This window comes from Thamnophis sirtalis, unplaced genomic scaffold (assembly GCF_051295495.1).
Source record: "Thamnophis sirtalis isolate CommonGarterSnake01/CBP01778 unplaced genomic scaffold, rThaSir2_p1.2 scaffold_2, whole genome shotgun sequence".
In the NCBI taxonomy this organism is placed as follows: domain Eukaryota; kingdom Metazoa; phylum Chordata; class Lepidosauria; order Squamata; family Natricidae; genus Thamnophis; species Thamnophis sirtalis.
In genome coordinates, this window is record NW_028261382.1 from 91,101,759 (window position 1) to 91,120,379 (window position 18,621).

An 18,621-nucleotide genomic window follows, 5' to 3' on the forward strand; every position below is an offset into this window, starting at 1 on the left:
CGGGCCCAAGGCTCAGGGAGGGTGAAAAATGGGACTACCAGAAGTTCTGGAAGTTCAGAAATGGTCATGCTTCCCAGAGAAGCAGTTTTTCCTGTCCTGGAGGCTCGAGGAAACGGTGCAGGAGGCAGACTAGGCCACACCCACCATGGCTACGCCCACCCAGCAATGGGGCAGTGAACCCATTGCTGCAATTTTTGAAGCCCACCGCTGCATACAGTAAAGAAGTATTTCTCAACTTTGGCCACTGGGAGATAGGTGGACTTCAACTCCCGGTATTCCCCAGCCAGTCAGGGGAATTTGTGGGAGTTGAAGTCCACCTATGTTCAAGTGGCCAAGATTGAGAATCACTGCAGTAGAGTAACTGCTCAAGATCTTGTGACAAACACCTCCTAATTATGGGGAAAGAAGGAGGCGATACAAGCTATACGTTTTTCTTGCTAATTCTGGTTGTCTCGTTGCTTGTTTTCAGCACATTTTGCTGCCAACACAACAAAGTTTAAGCCTTCCTTCGGATAGACAGCCAATCTATCCTTTCATAACCACAAGGCTGCAAAAGAAAACCAAGGAGAAACTTATATCGCTGGTTAACGTCTTGGCCAGTTGCCCACTCTCTAATTAATTTCATAAGGCAATCATGATGAAATCTCATTTAATTAAGGCTATAATCCCTAAATCAGTTTCACTACACTGAGAAAAAACCTCCCTAGCTTCATTTCCCAGGCTATTTCAGTAGCACACACACACAACCTTGCCATGCCCCCAACATCTCACAAACAAAGCTGTTTGCATTGCAGCTTGGAAACCTATTACATAGCACCCAGCTCAAGCAGAAGTGATTGAAAGAACAATCATTAACAACAATCCAAATAAATAATGTTAGGAAATTGGACTCCGGTGCGCTGGGAGTGAAGCAAATGTCACACTGATGGGTTATAATACCCATGTTGACCTGGTGATATTTTGTTTTGCTTTAACAACTCTTTTGCAGTCAGAGTGTAATTATGAAATATAATCCTATCTCTAACATTCTTGCTGATAGCCAAGCAATTGAACATTCTTAATCATGTACACATACTGTTCAGAAAGTGGCCCTCAGATCAGTAAACTGGATTAGGTAAAGGTTCCCTTCACACATATGTGCTAGTTGTTCCTGAATCTAGGGGGTGTTGTCCATCTCCATTTCAAAGCCGAAGAGCCAGCGCTGTCCGATGATGTCTCCATGGTCATGTGGCCGGCATGAATAAACCCCGAAGGTGCACAGAACGCTGTTACCTTCCCACCAAAGGTGGTTCTTATTTTTAAACTTGCATTTTGTATGTGCTTTCGAACTGCTAGGTTGGAAAAAGATGGGACAAGTAATGGGAGCTCACTCCGTTATGCAGTGCTAGCGATTCAAACCACTGAGTTGCCAACTTTTCTGACTGACAAGCTCAGCGTCTTAGCCACTGAGCCACCGTGCACACTGCGTGACCACAATTGGATTAACCCATGCTAATTCCAGCCACTGCAGGTTTTATAGTTGCACTGCAGAGCACCTAATAAACCAATAGTAAGACCACACTTAGAATACTGCATCCAGTTTTGGTCACCACACTATAAAAAAGATGTTGAGACTCTAGAAAAAGTGCAGAGAATAGCAACCAAGATGATTAGGGGACTGGAGGTTAAAGCATATGAAGAACTGGGCATGGCTAGTCTAGTGAAGAGAAGGACCAGGGGAGACATGGTAGCAGTCTTCCAATATTTGAGTGGCTGCCACAGAGAGGAGGGGGTCAACCTGTTTTCCAAAGCACCTGAAGGCCAGATAAGCAATAATGGATGGAAACTGAACAAGGAGAGATTCAACCTGGAAATAAGGAGGAATTTTTTGACAGTGAGAACAATCAGCCAATGAAACAGAAGTTGCATTCAGAAGCTGTGGGAGCTTCATCCCTGGAAGATTTGAAGAAGAGACTAGACTACCATCTATCAGAAATGGTATTGGGGTCTCCTGCTTGGGTGGAGGGTTGGACTGGATGACCTACAAGTTCCCTTCCAACACTGTTAAAGTGTATCCTTGGTTAGAATTGAGCAAATCCTGCATATTGTAGACCTCCAGAGAACTGATCTACCAAATCAAACCAGAAACGGACTTCAGACAGCTTATTTGTGAGAATCGAAGCAAAGCTTCTTACAGAGAACACTATAAAAAGAACTGAATCGAGCACAGTGTGTGGGAGTCACATGACATGGTGTGCTTGTGAATGGAACACATTTTTGCCCAGGATATTTGCGTGAGCTCTCAAGGGGTTTTGCATCACTGAACCTTCTGTTTGGGTGAAGAAGATGGAAGTGAGATGACTTCATAGGTCAGACACTCCAGATATGCAGAAGGCTGATGTTAACATCTTATCAGTGAGTCAGAATTCCAGCTTGTCTTGGCACTAACTCATGAGACAAAAATGCAATTGGTTACACAACAGATAAAAATATGGAGAAACAGCAAGCAGCCACTTTATTCTCTGGCACCGTTTGCCCGTTGCGATTTTGGGTGCCTCGGGCCCTTCATCATTTCTTAAATTAAGCTGCACAAGTGAGATTTAAGGGCAACTAGAAAAAAATACCTCTTCTGCTAATTGTTCAACCTTTACCCTGTCAAAGCCAAATAGCCCATCTGGTAGATAAACCAAACAAAGTAATTGCTTTTCTTCTTTTAGATGAACTAATATTCTTTTATTTGCTGAAAATGAATTGTGATTATATATATATAATAAGTGCATTGCTACACTGAGCCCCATAAAAGATAGAAATATTCTGGTCGGATGGTAAACAGCCTTGTGGTCTGAACAGTGAAAAAGACAATGTGCTTTCCTGATTGACAATGCCCAAACTGAATAAAAGCAGAAAAGTAAGAACTCCATACTGGTTAGTAAGCAGCAGATTGGTTCTTGGATAACAATAGCTATAGCACTTAGTGTAAGGCCTGCAATCATATTCCTTTTTGATCTTTGTCCTGCCACACACTTTCTCTTTCTTTACTATGCTGTTTCATTAGTGGGGAATTGGGAGGGGGAATAATAAGGAGTAGAATGTGATGTTGTCAAAAGAAAACATTCCTTTCTAGAAGCCCAAGGCCATTCTTTGTCTCTGCACCTGACCGGAACTGAATGGGTGGAACTGCCAGCGTGGCAGTGGAAGATTGGACTATGTGACGGACTTGCGGGTGTGGGGGACAAGATCATGAACTTTCAACTGGGTGGGAACTCCAGGAAGCTTTCAGATTCGGGTTTCCCACAGAAGTACCAACATGTCTCTCTTACTAAATTGGAACTTTGATGAAAGCTCTGCCTTGGACTCTGATTTAATTCTGGATGATATTTGGAACGCTGACATTTAGACTTACATACCACTTCACACGTCACAAATTTTGTGTCTTATACACCGAATGTAGCTGTGCTCACCCTTTGGCCTCCGCGTGTCACATTTTAGACCTGTTCCAGGCTGCGGGGATTGCCACAGATCATCGCCCCCTCTGTGCATCATGTTTAAGGCCTCTGCGCATCACTTTTAGGTCTCCACACATCCTGTTTTTCGCCTCTGCGTGTCATGTTTTTGGGTGTCGATGTGCTTTGGAGATCCCTGCAGCCTTGAACGGGTCTCAAACGGAGTGGTTGGAGGCTGAAAATGGCAACCCAGAACAGCTGCTGCCTTGTCTGACTGGTTCCGCACTTCGCCTGCTGTACTCACTGGAGCTCCCTGTGATGGTCAGCTGTGTTTTTGTAGCTGCGTATCATCCCCAACATGCGTGCTCACAACCAGAGAACCTTTTGCTACAGTGCACCTCTGGGAACAGCTGATTGGGAGTATTCCGGGAGGCCAATCCACCCGCCAATCAGCTGCTAGTGCTGAATCAGGCGAATGTGCTGAAGCTGACCAGGCTGTTTGCTAAGGACGCTAGTCAGATGATTACTGATGGATGCTGGTAGGCAGATGCAGAATTTTTTTTTCTTATTTTCCTCCCCAAAAACTAAGGTACGTCTTATACTCCAGAGCATCTTATACTCCGAAAAATATGGTATATACCACTTCACATGCTTTACAGCCCTCTCTAAACGGTTTACAGAGTCAGCAAAGTGCCCCAAACAATCTGGGTCCTCATTTTACCGACCTCGGAACGATGGAAGGCTGAGTCAACCTTGAGCTTAGTGATATTTGAATTGGCAAATTTCAGGCAGCTGGCAGGCAGCAGAAGTAGCCTGCAGTACTGCACTCTAACCACTGCGCCACCACAGCTCATCAGTAATGTTATTAGAATGTAACATTGTGTTCTAGAGCCGAGGTGGCGCAGTGGTTAAATGCAGCACTGCAGGCTACTTCAGCTGACTGCAGTTCTGCAGTTCGGCGGTTCAAATCTCACCGGCTCAAAGGTTGACTCAGCCTTCCATCCTTCCGAGGTGGGTAAAATGAGGACCCGGATTGTTGGGGGCAATATGCTGACTCTGTAAACCGCTTAGAGAGGGCTGAAAGCCCTATGAAGCGGTATATAAGTCTAACTGCTATTGCTATATTGCTATTCTAATCATTCTTGGTTGACAGCAGCTGGTACTTAAACAACATTAAATGCTGAGAGAGAGAGAGAGAGAGAGAGAGAGAGAGAGAGAGAGAGAGAGAGAGAGAGAGAGAGAGAGACAGAGAGACAGAGAGAGACAGAGACAGAGACAGAGACACACACACACAGAGAGAGAGAGAGACAGAGACAGAGACAGAGAGAGAGAGAGAGAAGAAAGCATGCATCCCTGGTGTATTTGGGGAAAGAAAAATATAGATCCAAACCAGATGGCGTTTCACACCAACAGCTAAATTTAGCACCTGCACCCAAATAAAGACTCTTTAGGGACCAATTTTGAGAACAATTGTGGTTCTCATTAAAATGATGAGCACCATCTGTCGTAAAAGTAAAAAAAAGTCCAATTATTAGATGACAAATCCATAAAGCTACTTCCCATGTCGTGTTTTGGTTTGCCCAGAATGCAAGTTCTATTGCCTTAAAAAGAAAAAAAGAAAAAGGCAGGTGGGTAATTTTTCCCATCATTTTCAGTGAATGCTTGTGAAATCACATGGAGGCTTTCTGGAAAATAGAGCTGATTCTAGGTCAGGGGTGTCAAACCCGATTTCATTGAGAGCCACATCAGAGTTGTGTTTGACCTTGGGGGGGGGGGCAAGGTGAGTGTGTTCAGGGTGGGCGTGACCAGCTTGACATCACTCATGTTGGGGGTGGGGGACTGTGGTCGCCTGAGCACTCTGCCAGCGAAAACTGGTTCCCGAGCTCCGTTTTAGGCTGCAACAGCCTCCTGCAATCCTCTGCCAGCGAAAACAGAGTTGGAAGTGCTGTCCACGGTCCTTGCGAGCTCAGTTTTTGGCTGCGATGGCCTCCTGCAACCTTCTGCCAGTGAAAACGGAGCTCAGGAAGATTGCACATAGCCCTGATTTCCTTCTCTGGCTGAAAATGCCCTAATTTCTCACCGTTTCCTGATGCTACAAATAAAATGGAAGAAGATGGAAAGGAGACCAAGAAGGAAGGAAGGAAGGAAGGAAGGAAGGAAGGAAGGAAGGAAGGAAGGAAGGAAAGAAAGAAAGAAAGAAAGAATGTCTACTTGAAAACAGTTGAGAATCCACCCTTGTTTGGCATCCCATCTGACATTCTCTTATGCTTTTCTTTTTAAATAATCTTTTGCCAGCAAAATAAAACCGATCTCACATTGAGAAACCCATTCTGATCTGGAGTAAACAATGATACTTTATAAAGAGCCACATTTGACCAGCAATACTATGAAAATACAATACAATACAATAGCAGAGTTGGAAGGGACCTTGGAGGTCTTCTAGTCCAACCCCCTGCCTAGGCAAGAAACCCTATACTGTTTCAGACAAATGGTTATCCAACATCTTCTTAAAAACTTCCAGTATTGGGGCATTTACAACTTCTGGAGGCAAGCTGTTCCACTGATTAATTGTTCTAACTGTCAGGAAATTTCTCCTCAGTTCTAAGTTGCTTCTCTCCTTGATTAGTTTCCACCCAATGCTTCTTGTCCTGCCCTCAGATGCTTTGGAGAATAGTTTAACTCCCTCTTCTCCCTCCCTCCCTCCCTCCTCTCCCTCCGAGTGCCATCTGCCAGCCAGTGCCGGCTGGCCACTACGCGGAGGAGAGCCTTTTCAGTAGCAGCTCCGACCCTCTGGAACGATCTCCCCGTGGAGATTCGTACCCTCACCACACTTCAGACCTTCTGCGCAGCCCTCAAGAGCTGGCTATCCCGCCAGGCCTGGGGGTAAAGATTTGATTCGCCCCCACCCGAATGCTGAATGAATGTTGTTTATTTTAATTATGTGTTATGTTATATGTTACTGTTTGTATCCCCTCCCTATAAGTTGTTAGCCGCCCTGAGTCCCCTCAGGGAAAAGGGCGGCCTATAAATAAACTTATTTCTATTCCTATTCCTATTCTTCTTTGTGGCAGCCCCTGAGATATTGGAATACTGCTATCATGTCTCCCCTAGTCCTTATTTTCATCAAACTAGACATACCCAGTTCCTGCAACCGTTCCTCATACGTTTTAGCCTTCCCCCTAACCATCTTTGTTGCTCTTCTCTGCACTCTTTCTAGAGTCTCCACATCTTTTCTACATCATGTCGATCAAAACTGGATGCAGTATTCCAAGTGTGGCCTTACCAAGGCATAATAAAGTGGTTATAATTATAAAGGCATTATAAAATCCTTGTGGATGTCTTTGCAATCATTAATGGTTTCAATTAGACTTGAAATCTGTGACCTTCTGTCCAAGGAATTTGATTCAGCGAGCCGAGATACAACTTTCCAACTTTTTTTCAATTACTCTTGCGCTCATTTAGATCACAGCCCATCACTGGCAGGTCTTTTTCTTTTTCTTTTTAAAAAAAGCAACAATGAAAAGCCAGATCACTTTCTCGGAACGCATCCTCCCCTCCCCCTGTTTGCGTGCATTATCTTTCTTTGACCTCGACTGGTAATCAAATTAAAAATACTCTCCTGGTTAGATGTCACTGGCAAGAAGAGCAATGAAAAAGCCTACTGACTCATTTTCATCTAAATGCAGAGATTCTGCACAATTTATAATTTCCTGACTACACTCATATCCTTGGCATGCGCTGGGACCACACGATAAACAGAGTGGGAATAATCCACTTGGCGCTTCTGCACAGCAAACGTAGAGCAGATTCCTTGATGACAAACCCCTGAGATATTCTGCATAAGTACACATGTGGGGTTTTTTTTTTGCATAGTGATATGGTGTCTATTTTGCATGCACCAAGCAAGAAGAGAAGCAAATGCTAGTATCCCCAGCGAATTAATACAGCTGGAAAAAGCCCCATCTCAGGTATATTAGAGCTACTCAGTCACATTGGTGACAGAGATGTACAACATTGCAACTTCAAGATCCATACAGTGGGAGTTTTTTTTTTTTTGTTTTTTTTTTAGCATTAAAGAAGCAAGCCAACTATTCTACATGGGCGGTATATGAATTAGATAGATAATAGATGATGGATAGATAGATGACTGATGGGTGACTGATAGATGATAAATGATAGATGATAGATGCTGGATAGCTAGCTATCTGCTAGCTAGATGATAGATAGATGATTGATAGATGATAGATGGATAGATAGATAATGGATAGATGATGAATGATAGGTGATTGATAGATGACTGATAGATAATAGATGATTGATAGATGATAAGTGATTGATAGATGATAGACAGATAATGGATAGATGATAAATGATAGGTGATTGATAGATGATAGATAATTGATAGATAATAGATGATTGATAGATAATAGATGATTGATAGATGATAGATAATGGATATATGATAAATGATAGGTAGGTAGGTAGGTAGGTAGGTAGGTAGGTAGATAGATAGATGATAGATAGATAGATAGATAATAGATATATGATAAATGATAGATAGATAGGTAGATAGATAGATAGATAGATAGATAGATAGATAGATAGATAGATAGATAGATAGATAGATAGATAGATAGATAGATAGATAGATAGGTAGGTAGGTATTTAGATAGATATATAGATAGATAATGGATATATGATAAATGATAGATATAGAGATAGGTAGGCAGGCAGGCAGGCAGGCAGGCAGGCAGGCAGGCAGGCAGACAGACAGACAGACAGACAGACATACATACATACATACATACATACATACATACATACATACATACATACATACTTTGGAAACCTCTGGACTTTTTGTTGAAAAAGGAAAAAAATGAATTGATAATTTATGGGTTTACTGATTAAAATGAACTGAATATTGGGAGTATTTACTATTGGAAGTATTCATTCAAGTATCTTTAATGAGGGAAGAGAGATGAAGTTTGTAATGACTGTAAAGAAGACTGGAAACCACTTCCTTATTTATCTTATCTTTTTCTTTTCTTTTTATAATCATTTTCCTTCAGTCTCTCAGCTGACATGTCTCTTCTTTATTCTTTCTTTATATTATTGCATGCAATATATTATTTTTACCTCCGTGAACATTTCTAACGAAAACGATAAAGAATGAACAAAATTGCAACATACGCCCAGGAGCAGGACATCTTTTCAACAGCTGGGTATCAGCTGGGCATATTAGGATCTTCCTGTGTATATGGTTTAAATGTGATATATTGTGAGGGTGGGGGGAAGATACTACTGGCTCATTTGCAAGAGCACAATGAAGATGTTTTAAGCAAACCACCTGGGCACGGGAAGTAAGCCACAGGAAGCTGTGGAATCTCTGGGAATGGTTTGTGGTAGTAGTTATGTTTCCTAGTCAGCTGGAGCTGGGAAATAGCCAGACCACAGATGCTTACACTAGGCAGACCAAAACAGCAACTCTGAGATGATCTTTGCTTGCTGTTCATAACATTTGACTTCTTCCAAGGTCACTTGTCTTGGGGAAGGGTCTCAAAGAAGCACAGGCAGCCTGTACTGTTTACCCCAAGGTTTTCGTAAGGCCTCCCATCTCAAATGCAGGGTTCCACCACAAATGCACGCACAACAAAAGCGCGCCTGACTAAACCGCGGTGTCTAAAGCGTGGTGACAAAACCGCGTGACGAATGAGCGACTAATTAGCCCTAAAGCGTGCCGACAAAAGCGCGCCGACAGAAGCGCGCTGTAACGTAACCCTCAACCTAACCCTCAACCTAACCCTCAACCTAACCCTAAACCTAACCCTAACCCTAACCCTAACCCTAAACCTAACCCTAAACCTAACTGTAAATCTTACCTTAAATGAAATCGCGCTTCTGTCGGCGCGCTCTTGTCAGCGCGCTGTTGTCGGCACGCTTTTGAAATCACGGTTTTAGCACCACGGTGTTGTTGGCGCGCTTATGACGTTCGCGCTTTTGACGGGTCATGCAAATGCAGCACCTTCTCTGCCAATCTGAAGCACAGGCTAGGAATTCAACAATGCACTATTCTCTATTTTCTTTTTTTTAATCCCGCCTTAAGTATTTTTTTAGGTATAACTCAAGGTGGTGAATATACCCAATAGCCCTTCTTCCTCCTATTTTCCCCACTACAATCTTATGTGTTGGCTGGGTTGAGTGATCCTAAACTCGGATTAGAACTCACAGTCCCCCAGTAATTGGCTCTAAGTCAGCCAGAAGGCTTTCATACCTCAGGAAGGACTAGAACTCATTGTCTCCTGGTGATTGGCCCAAAGTCACCCAACCAGTTTTCATGCCTAAGGTGGGAGTAGAATTCAGAGTCTCCCAGTAATTGGCTCTAAGTCAGCCAGAAGGCTTTCATGCCTGAGGAAGGACTAGAACTCACTGTCTCCTGGTGATTGGCCCAAAGTCACGCAACCAGCTTTCATGCCTAAGGTGGGAGTAGAACTCACAGTCTCCCAGTGATTGGCTTTAAGTCACCCAGAAGGCTTTTATGCCTGAGGAAGGACTAGAACTCACAGTCTCCTGGTGATTGGCTTTAAGTCACCCAGAAGGCTTTTATGCCTGAGGAAGGACTAGAACTCACTGTCTCCTGGTGATTGGCCCAAAGTCACCCAACCAGCTTTCATGCCTAAGGTGGGAGTAGAACTCACAGTCCCTCAGTGATTGGTTCTAAGTCACCCAGAAGGCTTTCATGCCTGAGGAAGGACTAGAACTCACTGTCTCCTGGTAATTGGCCCAAAGTCACCCATCTGCCTAAGGCAGAACTAGAACTCATAACCTTCTGGGTTCTAGCGTGGTGCTTTCATCATTAGACCAAACTGGCTCTGTTGTTCACTCTAGCTGAGCAGAGGACAGTTGGAACATCTGAAATGTTTCCCCCATTAGTCAGGTTGTCCTCTATATTACTGAGCTTGTGCCTACTTTCTTGGTTTTCCTTAGTCCCTTCCCCACTTTTCTCTCCGCCTTTAAAAAAAAAAAGTCTTTCTCACTGGCTCTTCTTGTGTCCTTTTTCTTCTTCCCGATTCATTTTCATCCCTTAATCATCTTCTGTCTGCTATGGCCTCTTTCTGACTCTCCTTTGTCCTTCACGAGGGTTGAAGATTCAATGGGCACATTATCTACACAACAGTCTTAAATTGTTGGCGAACCATTTCCTTTCCCCAAAGAACTTTAGGAAAAGAAGTCTTGGTGGGGAGGGGGGGGAACAGAACTTCTCAAATGGACACTTTCAAATTTCATTAGTTGGGGAATGAAGATTCAGAAATGTACAAAAGTGCTATTGTGTACAGTTCAAATATGAAGTTCGGGTTGAGGTCTTAAAGTTAGTCAATGAATTCAAACTAAATTCAGACAAATGAGTTAGAAGGGAGATAGAGAAGTGACATCCTCCTACATTTCTTCCCACCTGACCCTTCACAGGAATAGTGGGACATGTTTGTTAGTTGTGAAGTCTTGTCCGACCCACCGCGACCCCATGGACAACGTTTCTCCAGGCCTTCCTGTCCTCTACCATCCCCTGGAATCCATTTAAGCTCACACCTACTGCTTCGGTGACTCCATCCAGCTACCTCATTCTCTGTCGTCCCCTTCTTCTTTTGCCCTCAATCTTTCCCAGCATTGGGCTCTTCTCCAGGGAGTCCTTCCTTCTCATTAGGTGGCCAAAGTCTTTGAGTTTCCTCTTCAGGATCTGGCCTTCTAAAGAGCAGTCAGGGTTGATCTCCTCTAGGACTGACCGGTTTGATCACCATGCAGAAAGGAAAGGAAGGGAAGGTATGGGATGCAGAGGTGGCATTCAGCCAGTTTGAACTCGTTCAGGTGAACTGGTAGCAGAGATTGTAGGTGAGCCTACACACCTGCCCTGGCACAATGCCATCCTATTTAGCCATGTTTTTGAGGCCAGGCACATGCGTGGAAGGTGCAACGTTTCCCCTGACTTCTGTGCCTAAGGCAGATTTCAGGTGCCTCATACTTAGTCCAGCACCTTGATCACAAGACCAAACTGGTCCTCAAAAGTGGTTATCCCATCTTATAAACGCAATTGAACTTCATAGAACATCTGAAATGTTCCCCATTGAAGACAAGTGTTAGGGCAAAGAAATTAATGTTACACTGGCTTGCTTTCCTTTTGGCTTGGAAATTTATCCAAAGTTTTCTTTCAACTGTTGGCCCTCAGAATAACAATGTTCATTTTTGAAGTCTGTTTCTCATACCAGAGTGCTGCATAACCGGGAGGTGTGGTGCCAATAGGCACGACAAAGCCGCATGAAAACAGCTGTTTAACATTAGACAGAGCATAGAAGAGGAAGTTGAGAAGAATCCTGCCCTGGGTGGCCGTGTGTCCTAGTTTCAGAGAAGGGTCTTCTGCTTTGAAGGATTGCCCAATCTTGGGGAGTTTACAGATCAAAGAGAATCCATGGCATCAAAGCCACACTTGGAATAAATATTGCATTCAGTTTTGGTCGCCACAATGTAAAAAAAAGATGTGGAGACTCTAGAAAGAGTGCAGAGAATCGCAACGAAGTTGATTAGGGCAGTGTTTCTCAACCTTAGCAACTTGAAGATGTCTGGACTTCAACTCCCAGAATTCCCCAGCCAGCAAATGCTGGCTGGGGAATTCTGGGAGTTGAAGTCCAGACATCTTCAAGTTGCCAAGGTTGAGAAACACTGGATTAGGGGACTGAAGAATAAGAGCTCCAATATCTTGCCCCAAAGAAGAGGGAGTCAACCTGTTCTCCAAAGCACTTGAGGGCAGGACAAGAAGCAATGGGTGGAAACTAATCAAGGAGAGAAGCAATTCAGAACTTAGGAGAAAATTCCTGACAGTTAGAACAATTAATCAGTGGAACAACTTGCCTCCAGAAGTTGTGAATGCTCCAACACTGGAAGTCTTCAAGAAGATGTTGGATAGCCATTTGTCTGAAGTGGTGTAGGGTTTCCTGACTAGCAGGGGGTTGGACTAGAAGACCTCCAAAGTCCCTTCCAATTTTGTTATTCTATTCTAGCTGCGGGAGCTTCATCCCTGGGAGCTTTCAAGAAGAGACTGGACTGCCATTTGTCAGAAATGGTGTATGGTCTCCTGCTTGGGTGGAGGGTTGGACTAGATGACCTACAAGGTCCCTTCCAACTCTGTTAATCTGTTATCTGAGACATCCCCCCCCTCCTCTTATTGTTTGGACTGAAAGTTGAGTCAAGTCAACTAGGTTTATTTCTTGTTAGTTTGAGACATTTTGCTGCTCACCCAAGGAACTCAACTTTCAGACAACTTTGCCTGGATGACTGACAATCTTCATCGACATACAACTGTCTTGACTTTCAAGTGAGCATTGTCAAATACAGAATGGGCCAGCTTGTAGAGGCTCACACTCACAGGAGTGCCCCCAGATGCCAAGACGATTGTCTCTTTGTGGAACTGAGGTCTCTCTTTAGACCAGGGGTGTCAAACTCAAGGCCCAGGGGCTGGATCCAGCCCGCAGAATGCTTAGATCTGGCCCACTGGCCTGCCCTGGAAACAGTGAAGGACTGGCCCATGATGCCTCTGCCAGTGAAAATGGAATTTGTGAGGGCTGCATTTGGCCTTCCCAAGCTCCATTTTTGCTGGCAGAAGTTGCAGGAGGCCATCCCAGCTGGAAACGGAGCTCGGGAATCTGTTTTTGCAGGCAGAGTGCTCAAGCCACCACAGCTGCCTGAGTGACATTGAGCTGGCCACGCCTGCCTTGGCCATGCCCCCTGCCGCCGCCCTGAGTTAAAAAAAAAACCCTGATGCATCCCTCAATGAAATTGAGCTTGACACCCCTGCTTTAGACCATTGTCTCATTTGAAACTTGAAAACGTGTGGCAAGAATTGTCCCTTTTGTTAGCTTACTTCTTGCAAATGGCAGCCATGTGAGTTCTAAATGTATGCATGTATGTATCTGAACATACTGGAATGCATCCGCTCATTCGTTGCAAGTATATTTTGAAAATGTAAATATGCATTGTGTGTATAATTTACTTGGACTTCAGCAAGGCATTTGATAAAGTAGACCATAACCTACTACTAGATAAAGTAGAAAAATGTGGGTGAGACAGCATCACCACCAGATGGATCCGTAACTGGCTGACCAACCTCACTCAACGTGTAATCCTCAATGGAACTGCATCTACATAGAGGGAGGTATGCAGTGGGGGACCCCCAAGGCTCTGTTTTAGGCCTAGGACTCTTCAACATCTTCATCAATGATCTGGATGAGGGAATAAATGGGGAACTCATCAAATTTGCAGATGACACCAAGATGGCAGGAATAGCCAACACTCCAGAAGATAGGCTCAAGATACAGAAGGATCTTGACAAACTTGAACATTGGGCACTATCTAACAAAATGAAATTCAATGGTGAAAAAAGTAAGGTTCTACATTTAGGCAAGAAAAATGAAATGCACAGGTACAGTATAGGTGGTACCTTGCTCAGTAGTAGTAACTGTGAGAGGGATCTTGGAATCCTAGTGGACAACCATTTAAATATGAGCCAGCCATGTGCAGCAGTTGCCAAAAAAGCCAACACAGTTCTAGGCTGCATAAACAGAGGGATAGAATCAAGATCACGTGAAGTGTTAATTCCACTTTATAAAGCCTTGGTAAGGCCACACTTGGAATACTGCATTCAGTTTTGGTCGTCACAATGTAAAAAAGATGTGGAGACTCTAGAAAGAGTGCAGAGAAGAGCAACAAAGAGGATTAGGGGACTGGAGGCTGAAACAGATGAACAACGATTGCAGGAATTGGGTATGTCTAGTTTAATGAAAAGGAGGACTAGGGGAGACATGATAGCAGAGTTCCGATATCTCAGGGGATGCGACAAAGAAGAGGGAGTTCAAGTTATTCTCCAAAGCACCTTAAGGCAGGAGAAGAAGCAATGGGTGGAAACTAATCAAGGAGAAAAGCAACCTATGACTAAGGAGAAATTTCCGGACAGATAGAACAATTAATCAGTGGAACAACTCGCCTCCAGAAGTTGCGAGTGCTCCAACACTGGAAGTTTTTAAGAAGAGATTGAATAACCATTTAACTGATTTAAAGTGGGGTACATGCTTAGTCTGGAGATCATATGGTGACCATCCCAAGTCCTGTACACATTCTCTAAAGAAGATGTATGTCCTAAGATGGTACTCAAGCGGAAGGGCAGAGTTTCAACAAAACCCCTGAACCCACCAAACACTCTTTCCATTGCTAAACTGAACGACAATGCATATTTTGACTGCTCTTTTTATTTATTTTTTTCCCAAGTTGATCACGTCTAATGCCCCCTCCCCATTATTCTAAAAATTTTTAACAGACGTTAAGCAAAGACCATTTAGCAGACTTCGGAGGAAACAGTTTCTCCCTTTCTTCTTATGTAGTATCCTTAACAGATTCATTTATTCTCTGATACATAGCAGTCAGAGCATTTTTTGGGGGGGGACATAAATTCCAGACGGAACTCTTTTCCAATTAGAGCTAGTAAATGTGAATGCAGTTTTCATGGAGACCGGCATAGGATTAGTCAGGTTTTAGTATTTTCTTCTTGAAAAACAAACAAACCAGGATTTCTTCTCTCTCTCTCTCTCTCTCTTCCCCACTCTCTCTTCCCTCTTTCTCTCTTTCTCTCGCTCTCTGTCTCTCTCTCTTTTCCCTTTCTTTCTCTCTCTCTTTCTCTCTCTTTCTTTCTCTCTCTCTTCCCCACTTTCTCTTCCCACTCTTTCTCTCTCTCTGTCTGTCTCTCATTCTCTCTCTCTGTCTCTCTCTCTTAATCCCTCTCTCTTTCTCTCTTTCTTTCTTTCTCTCTCTCTTCCCCACTCTCTCTTCCCTCTTTCTTTCTCTCTGTCTGTCTCTCGTTCTCTCTCTCTGTCTCTCTCTCTTAATCCCTCTCTCTCTTTCTCTCTTTCTTTCTCTCTTTCTCTCTTTCTCTCTCTCTTCCCCACTCTCTCTTCCCTCTCTCTTTCTCTCTCTGTCTGTCTCTCGTTCTCTCTCTCTCTCTCTTTCCTCTTTCTTTCTTTCTTTCTTTCTCTCTCTTTCTCTCTGTCTCTCTCTCTTAATCCCTCTCTCTCTCTTTCTCTCTTTCTTTCTTTTGCATTCTCTCTCTCTGCCTCTCTCTCTTAATCCCTCTCTCTTTCTCTCTCTCTCTTTCTTTCTTTCTCTCTCTCTCTCTTTCTCTCTCTCTTCCCCACTCTCTCTTCCCTCTCTCTTTCTCTCTCTCTGTCTGTCTCTCATTCTCTCTCTCTGTCTCTCTCTTTCCTCTTTCTTTCTTTCTTTCTTTCTTTCTCTCTCTTTCTCTCTCTCTGTCTCTCTCTTAATCCCCCTCTCTCTTTCTCTCTTTCTTTTGTGTTCTCTCTCTCTCTCTCTCTCTCTCTCTCTCTCACACACACACACACACACACACATGCTCTTCGGGACTTGAAACTTAACATATGGTTGGGTGTCTAGACTGCCTTCTTTCCAACAAACTAAGCAATTGTGCCAAGAATTAAGCAACAGGACCCTAAACTGTCCAATATGAGAGAACTTACATTCGTTCAGACGGCACCAAAATGTGACACAGTCATGTCTATCCCGTTAAATTGTTTTACCCTTCTCTTGTCAGCTGTTTGGTACAGAATATGCGATTACTAGTTTAGGGTCCTTAAGTATAGGGAAATCAAAGTGTTCCGTCTTACATTTTACCAAATGGTATTACATTAAGGTGCAATCATACAGACTCCAAAAATCTAAAAAGTATTTTGCTTTGGAACAGGATGGAAGGGAAGGGAAAGGAAAGGAAGGGAAGGGAAGGGGAGGGATTTAAAGGTAGACTTCTTTTTTTAAAAAAAGTAAAAGTTTAGAGGACAGACAGAAAAGAGATTCTTATCTTTTTCCTACAGAACACACCGGGCTCTCGGCTTCTATTAGACAGTTGCCCCAGGGAGGAGGAGCAAGAGGCCAAATCCGAATATCTATAGAGATTGGCTAAAAATGCAGATCTCTCTCCCTCCTGCCAACCAGCTGAGGCAGTAGCCAATTTCCATAGTCACGCTGGAGTTCAGCGTTACTGGAGCCCCGGGACAGCGGCCAAAACAATAACACCTAGGTGTTAAGCTTTCTCTTGTAACGTGTATCAGCATACGTGACTTTATCCAAAATGCCTCTTGGCTTCATCCAGGGATGCCAATCAGGAGAAAGGAGAATGCAAGGATGCAAATGACATCATACTGAGAAGAAAATGCAGCTGGGTTTCTACAGCACCCGGCAGGGAGGCATCGTTGTTACCCCGGGATAATACGGAATCCTGCTCTTCTATAAAAGGCAAGCTTAAAAGGCGTGATATTTGTCCTGCAGTGACCCTGGCCGTACCTTCAACTCTGGTCCTCTTGGCGTCTTTCTCTTTGGTACGACTGCTACTAGCTAGTCCCGTCACGTTGGGAGACTCTCAGCCGCTCTCTTGCGAGTTGCTAAAACTGCTCTCTAAAGCGCATCAAACTTCCTACCCTCGTAGTACAGAGCGGGAGGCTGAAGACTGCCTTGTGAATTCAAGACCATTGTGGCTTGTAGGGAACATTCCAAGATCTGGAGCGCTTTACAACAGTTATAACACGCGGCTGCATTTCATCAAGGTTGCTGCTATCTCATGCAACAGGAATGCCCTGTTTCTCAATCTAAACAGTTTTGCATGCACTCTCTGAGCCCTGAGCCTGGAAAGATAGAGGAGGACTAGGAAAGCATGTTCCCTTACCATCAGGTCGTCCCCATAGAATTGGACCATGGAGGTATCGGCCACCAGCAGGGTCTCCACATAACGAGCCTGGGAGGTGAACCTCTTCGCTCTGTTGAGGGTGGTGCTGTTGGGTCCCAGCTGGGCTTCCCCTCCTCGCCTGTCCTGGCCAGCTTCTTTTGGCCAGCTTCTCTTCTGGAGCTGATGAACCTGCATCAGGGGATCCCCGCTTCCAGGATTTTGAGGCTGGATGATGTACTTGTCTCCATCCACAAAGAAGGAGCCACGGATGCCCTGACACAAGCTGACCGCCACTAGGGAGTCTGGTTGTGAGTTGACAGTCCCTGAGTAGAAGCATCTCCTGAGCTTCACGTCCTCCTCCTCCTCCTCCTCCTCTTTCTCAGCCAAGAACCCAACAGGTTCCTTTCTACCAACGTGTTGAATCTTCAGCCCAGAAGCCAAGAAGCTGGCATCGGGTTCCAGCTGCAGCAGGAGCACTTTCCCGAAGGCCGTGATGGAGAAAGAAACCTGTCTGCCCTTGCCCGGAGGCATATCTCCCCAGACGGGCACCACCTCCTGCACGCCGCCGCCGCCGCCGCCGCCGCTATTCTGGAGAGATAATGCCCAGGCATTTGGAAACAGCAGCAAGGGGAAGAGCGAAAAGAGAGCTGCCAACCAGCTCGCGAAGGGTTGCTGCTGAAGAGGAAGTGGCATAGATGCTAGAAGCTGGAGAAGGAGCAGAAGACTGGTTGAGAGATACAGAGAGAAAGAGAGAGAGAGAGAGGAGGAGGAGGATGGAGATTCGCCGGAGGAGGCTTTGAGACAGGGTGCAATCCTGCAAAACGTAAGGCTAGGAAATGAAGGAGAGAGACAGAAGGAGACAAAGTTTGGAGAGGGGGAAAAAGAAGGGATCAGCTGAGTTAGCAGCAAAGGTGCAAAATTCTTTTCTGCCCCAATGGTGATTTCTTCACCAGCTCAGCTTCCTTGGGGACCTCCTGGATTTTTGCAAAGCTGCGGTCGCAAAGCTAGACAAGAAACAGCAGCACCAACAAGTCAACTTGTCCAGTTGGGAAAAAGCACCAAGAGACGAAAAAGTCTTGGGGGGGGGGGAGATTCTAATCCCTCTCTCTCTTTCTCTCTTTCTCTCTTTGGGTTTACCTCCCCTCCCACTTTCCTTCCTTGGAGGAGGACTTGCTCTCCCTGAGTAGCTCCTTGCAGAACAAACTGTAAAGAGCTGCGGTATTTATACTTTCTTTCCTCCGCTTTGACATAAGAGGTTTATTTTTGATCTCGCTCACTATTCTGCATTCTCCTCCCCAGGGAGCAGAGAGCTGGAGGAGGAGGAGGAGAATTGGGGAGGGGGGAGAGGAAAAGGGGAAAAAGAGGGGGGCGGTGGAGTTTTGGGATGGAACTTGAGGCCAATCAGGATCCAGGAGGATCCGCCTCCCCAGA

The 18,621-nt window shown here is 44.5% G+C and overlaps 1 protein-coding gene across 1 annotated transcript in view; it reads right to left on the bottom strand.

Annotated features, from left to right (window-relative positions):
* Positions 1–18,252, bottom strand: part of ADAMTS8 (ADAM metallopeptidase with thrombospondin type 1 motif 8) — a 30,217-nt gene extending 11,965 nt beyond the window's left edge. The window contains exon 1 of the mRNA XM_087706365.1: positions 17,191–18,252. Coding sequence (XP_087562491.1) covers positions 17,191–17,883 — 693 coding nt within the window. The 5' untranslated portion in view covers positions 17,884–18,252. The remainder of the gene's footprint in view (positions 1–17,190) is intronic.
* Positions 18,253–18,621: the final 369 nt, after the last annotated feature.